This window comes from Myripristis murdjan, chromosome 18 (assembly GCF_902150065.1).
Source record: "Myripristis murdjan chromosome 18, fMyrMur1.1, whole genome shotgun sequence".
Classification (NCBI taxonomy): domain Eukaryota; kingdom Metazoa; phylum Chordata; class Actinopteri; order Holocentriformes; family Holocentridae; genus Myripristis; species Myripristis murdjan.
The window spans coordinates 1,168,541-1,174,586 of NC_043997.1; the positions used below are offsets into that span (position 1 = coordinate 1,168,541).

At 43.1% G+C, this 6,046-nt stretch overlaps 1 protein-coding gene across 3 annotated transcripts in view; it reads left to right on the plus strand.

Annotated features, from left to right (window-relative positions):
• The window catches only part of eno3 (enolase 3, (beta, muscle)), a 14,823-nt gene continuing 8,777 nt past the window's right edge, over window positions 1-6,046 (plus strand). For 2 of the 3 annotated variants that reach the window (XM_030076373.1, XM_030076375.1), the window contains exons 1-4: window positions 3,666-3,752; window positions 4,031-4,117; window positions 4,748-4,843; window positions 5,994-6,046. The exon at window positions 5,994-6,046 is cut by the window's right edge and continues 6 nt beyond it. In XM_030076373.1, the coding sequence (XP_029932233.1) occupies window positions 3,725-3,752; window positions 4,031-4,117; window positions 4,748-4,843; window positions 5,994-6,046 (264 nt within the window). In that variant the 5' untranslated portion in view covers window positions 3,666-3,724. Of the gene's footprint in view, window positions 74-3,665; window positions 3,753-4,030; window positions 4,118-4,747; window positions 4,844-5,993 lie in introns of those variants that run through there. The other variant, XM_030076374.1, reaches the window with a different exon arrangement.

Here is a 6,046-nt window from a genome sequence, read left to right on the forward strand (position 1 = left end):
AGTCGGACAGTCGGACGGACAGACAGGCAGACAGACAGCCGCAGACGACGCCCCCCCCCCCAGCACAGCTCAGGTAGGCTGGAAACACCACACACCTGCAGCACACACTCTGCACGTCCCGCGGCAGTCTCTCTCTCTCTCTCTCTCTCACTCTCTCTCTCTCTCGCACACACACACACACACAGACAGACACACACACACACCCTGTCCCTCTGTGTGCAGCCTGAGGAGTGTTTTATTTGTCTGCGGCTCCGTGAGGTGAAGCAGGTTCGGACTCTGACCCTCCAGCTCAAATCACCACTTTCATTTTTTTTTTTTTACTCTCTTTCCATTCATTTCTTCATTTATTTTGTACCAAGTTTTGGAGTAATTTCACAAACACACTTTTCTGGTAACTTTTTTCCTTTTTTGTTGACTTTCCTCTAATATTTTTCTCATAGGATTGAGCAGCTCTCGTGTTTTTGAAGCAGACTCTGTGGAACTGCTGTCTGTCTCTCTGTGGATTTAAATGTTTAAATATTGATGATATACATTTTTGAAAGAAGTGATGAAGTGTTGAGTAAAAAGATCAAATTCTGTTGCGACCTTCAGCCTAGAGGTCAAACCAGAACCAGGACAAAGACTTAGTGTGTGTGAGTGTGTGTGAGTGTGTGTGTGTGTGTGTGTGTGTGTGAGTGTGTGTGTGTGTGTGTGTGTGAGTGTGTGAGGCGCAGGGTAAAGTCCAGCTCCTCTTGGACTTTGGTGCAGAACAAACAGTGCCTGTGAGGTTCCTGACCCGCTTCACGTCCTGACCTGCTGATCTGGTCCATCAGAGGCTCTGATGAGGGAAAGAAAACCAGATCATATCGTTAATCAATTCATAATCAATGTGCAACAATCTGTTCATGCTTTTGTCATCTGGTTCAGAAGCACAGTGTGAAAAAGGGCAACCAGCATAGCCAGAAAAGTCTGGAGCATTAGTGTATGAAATATAATAAAATTTAATTTAATTTAATTTAAAAAATCAAATAAAATTAGCAGAATATTGGCACAAAAAAATAGCAATACATAAATAAATCAATTTAATTAAAAAATGAAAAACACAATCAAATCATATTCGTAACTATAAATCATATAATATTATAAAATAATTGTAAATTATTTTATGTTTGTGTCTGTTCATTGGCTGTCGCCATGGCAACTGGTGTTTCAGCCCCGTTGCCATGGAGATGGGATGCTCCACCTCCAACAGAATTCATTCATTCATTCCTTCATTCATTCATTTCCTCTGAAAATGGGTTTTTATTTGATTTTCTGTGACATCAAACTGAAACATGTTCTCGCTGTTCTGCCGTCTGTTAACGTGAACGGATCCAACTCGAACAGAGAAACGAGTCTGACTGGTGACACGCAGGCTCATTTGCATATGTTAATGAGCTCATTAGCATATTAAATTAAAAACACAGAACGCAGGAAGTTCAGCTGAAACCCGACAGCAGAAGAAGAAAACCTGCTGAGGCAGCTGTGTGTGTGTCTGTGTGTGTGTGTGTGTGTGTGTGTGTGTGTGTGTGTGCGTGAGTGTGTGTGTGTGTGAGTGAGTGTGTATGAGTGAGTGTGTGTGTGTGTGTGTGTGTGTGTGTGTGTGTGTGTGTGTGTGTGTGAGTGTGTGAGTGTGTATGAGTGAGTGTGTGTATGTGTGTGTGTGTTTGAGTGTGTGTGTACATTGTAAGAGTGTTTGTAATTCCAGGAAGGTCATCTCTTATGTGTACTGTAACTACCAGTTGTGTGTGTGTGTGTGTGTGTGTGTGTGTGTGTGTGTGTGTAACTTGACTCCCAGCTGTTGTTCCACTGGCATGTCGACCTATCACTGTACACCGCTGATGTCCCACATGGAATCACACACACACACACACACACACACACTTTGTGATTACATAACATAAGAGGGAGAGAAACAGACAGTGTGTGTGTGTGTGTGTGTGTGTGTGTGTGAGTGTGTGTGTGTGTGTGTGTGTGTGTCGACCTGATGACTGAAAAATTTATGTTTTTTGGATTTGATTTCCGTGTCGTCTGGATGTTTCAGTCGCCATCAAACTTGACTCACACACACACACACACACACACACACACACACACACACACACACACATACAGGTATTATTCATAATCCAGCCCTTATCTTTTACCTGAAGACACATCACTATAATATTCCATAATATTCTATAATATTCATATAAAATTCTATAATATTCCTATAATATTCCTATAATATTCCTGTAATATTCCTCAGGTTAGTCTCCAGTCGCTGTAAAATCGGAACCGCATAACGAACAGAACGATGGAATGTAGCAACGGAACGTAGTGAGAACCACAAAGCGACTGATAGATTAATTTTATTAATTTACGCAATGTGACTAATGAGGCCGTTCTGATTACATCATTCACTCATTCATTCACTCATTCATTCGTTCATTCGTTCATTCATTCGTTCACTCTGTCACAGCTCTGCAGTTTCAGGAGTCACACCTGTGAGAGGAAACAAAGCAAACTGACCAATCAGAGAGCGGCTGCGGGGCAAGTGGGCGTGGCTTATTCTGTTAAAATAAACTGGAGGTAGAAATTTAAGCTTGAAAGCAGCAAGTTTAAATTTGAAAAATGAAATAAACACAGAGCTGAAGTGAGTGCGCCCCCTGGTGGTGAGGAGCAGCAGTAAGCAGAAAACAATGAAAATATGTTAACAGCAAATAAATAAAAACATTAAAAACAATAAATGATTAAAGCACTTTTTAAAATCCACAAGGTTTAAAGTTTTACAGGTTTTTATTTCAAAATGTTTGATTTCACCCTTTTTACTTTTTTTTTTTTTGGATGGTTTTTAACAGCTACTGCTTTGTTGTTTACTTTGTTTGTTTGTTTGTTTGTTTGTTTGTCTTCTTGCTAAGTGGTTCTCAAAAAAATGTCTCCGTCGTTTCAGAGACATTTGAATTATTTTTATTATACAGCATACTGAGTATTACTTAATATTACGTTGTATATATATTTAGAATAATAATTATGTAATATATTAATATTATGCTGTATAATGATTGTGATTACCAGCTATAACAGGTTCTTATTTTCATCTTTGATTCATAAATTTACTTGTTTGTTTATATTAGTTTTAGTTTATTTATTTATTCATTTATTAATTAATTCGTTCATTCATTCATTCATTCATTTTTCATTCTTGTGATGTCACTGAAGAGAGACAGACAGGCCAAGAGAGCGAGACAGGCTGATATCATATCACTTTAACAAATGTCACTTCAAATGTCAAGAACTTCAGAATGCCTCTGTGTGTGTGTGTGTGTGTGTGTGTGTGTGTGTGTGTGTGTGTGTGTGTGTGTGTTATAACATTTCCAGGAGCCTTTGACCTTTTCCATAACCTTTTCATAACCCACTCCTTGGTATTACAGTATTTCAGCACGTACACACACACACACACACACACACACACACACACACACAGTGTAATGAGTATTAATAACTTAACAGACAGGGAGTGAGAGACAGAACACACTCGGAGAACGTCTCTCTCTAATCCCCCCTCCTCTGACGGCTCAAATGGTCTCTCCCTCGCTCCCATTGGTCCTCCTGGCTGCCAGTCAAGGCCTGCTCGTTTCTCATTGGCTGGCTATGTGTGTGTGTGTGTGTGTAGAGGATGAATGGAGGACACACAAGAGAGGCGATGTAGGAATGTAGGAGCATGGCGTTACGCAGGGCAGCGGCCGCAGGTCCCACACACACACACACACACACGCACACACACACACACACACACACACACACACACACACACACACACACACACACACACACTGGAGTGTGTCTGGGAGTTTGATCCCCAGTTCAAAACGTGTCTTTTTGTCTGTCCAAGGTCACTGGTTAATGATTGGTCTCTCTCTCTTTCTGCCTGTCTGTCTCTCTGTCTCTTTCTCTCTGCCTGTCTCTCTCTCTGCCTGTCTCTCTCTCTGCCCGTCTTTCTCTCTGCCTGTCTCTCTCTCTCTCTCAGTCATGTCTATCACTAAGATTCACGCTCGGGAGATTCTGGACTCCAGAGGAAACCCGACAGTTGAGGTCGACCTGTGGACCGCCAAGGGTACACACACACACACACACACACACACACACACACACAAACACGTTTACACTTCTAAATGTATAAATATATATATCATTTTGTTTTATAAAGTCTATATATTTTTAATTCAAACTCATTTCTCACATCGCATCATATATTTCTCACTTATTTGTTATATTTTCTATAATATGTAAGAATGTCATCCACATATTGTGTTACTATCTCAGATTTGAACACATAAGAAGGAGATTAACTGTTATGACATCAACTCACTGTAAACACTGCCTGTCTGTCTGTCTGTATGTCTGTCTGTCTGTCTGTCTGCCTGTCTGTCTCTCTGTCTGTCTGTCTGTCTGTCTGCCTGTCTGTCTCTCTGTCTGTCTCTCTGTCTTCCTGTCTATCTCTCTGTCTGTCTCTCTGTCTGTCTGCCTGTCTGTCTCTCTGTCTCGCTCTCTGTCTACCTGTCTGTCTGCCTGTCTGTCTCTCTGTCGTTCTCTCTGTCTCTCTGTCTGTCTCTCTGTCTCTCTCTCTGTCTTCCTGTCTGTCTGCCTGTCTGTCTCTCTGTCGTTCTCTCTGTGTGCCTGTCTTTCTGCCTGTCTGTCTGCCTGTCTTTCTGCCTGTCTGTCTCTCTGTCTGTCTGTCTCTCAGGTCACTTCAGGGCAGCTGTCCCCAGCGGAGCCTCCACTGGTGTCCATGAGGCTCTGGAGCTCAGAGACGGAGACAAGGCCCGCTACCTGGGCAAAGGTACGCATGTACTCGGCGTTTCCACGGCAACCAAGCCGTTTGTGAAAAAACTCAGACAGAATTTAGAGATGAACCGGCGGCGCGGAGCTCGGACGGACCAGAGGGGCCGTCGCTCTGGTCGCCCAGGTGGAGCTCGTGTGCATCACAAAGCGCTGAGTCGCAGTGACTCAGCACTTTGTGACGCGTAGTGATGGCGGCGACTCGTTGCAGCATTCCGGTCGCTGTCATGGCGACATGACCGCCTCAAAGCGAAAGCGGCTTCCTGTTTGTGCGCCTGTAGGCAGGAGGTGAGGATGTAAACTCCAGCTGGAGCTCTGAGGCTGGCTGCAGTCGTGTTGCGGCGCTTTTCGACTCTCAGGAAGGAACCTGGAACCCGGGACTCTTCAGAACCTTTTGTTTCTTTTTCTGCTGCATGAAGAATCAAAAAACACAATATAGTTGTTGTCCGTTTTTGTCATTGCGGTCCCTCTTCCTTTGGACAGTCCCCTACAGACGTGCAGCAGAACGTCAGCCGATGTCCAAGTTTAATATCAACAAGAGTTCAGTGGAACCATGAAATATATTTCAGCGGCAGGTTGACACTGAAGGAACTTTACCTGCCGGTGGGGAGCCGTGATGTGATATCATCAGTGGGTTCAGCTCCACAGGTCTCAAACAGGGCTCCCCCTGGTGGTACGTGGAGGTACGACCCGGTGGTGCACGAGAGCAATCTGAAAAGAGAAAAATTTGAGAATAAATCATGAATATCATATGGAATTTTTAAAGTACACATTTTCAGATAGTAGCATGTTTGAAGACGTGAAAAGAACTATACCAATAAAAATATTTCCAATTTTTAAATGTTGGGACTCTTATGACAACTCACAAGAATCAGGTCAAAATAAAAATCCTGAACTGCCGACTTATCAAAATGTTGCGGCCACAGCATCAAATAATTATAATAATAATTATAATTATAACACTAATAAATCTACTCAGGAGGCATTAATTGCAGCTCTTTAACTCCGTTTCTTATTTGTGATGTTCTTCAGAAGGTGCAGGTCGTTGTCCGGTCCGTGCGTCGCCGCGGTTTTCTTGTGTCATTGTCGGGGAAAGCGGGAACCCGGTTTCAGGCGCTGAGGTTTCTGACGTTCTGCCTTGTTCCCCGCAGGTACCATGAAGGCCGTGGAGCACGTGAACAAGGACATCGCCCCCAAGCTGATC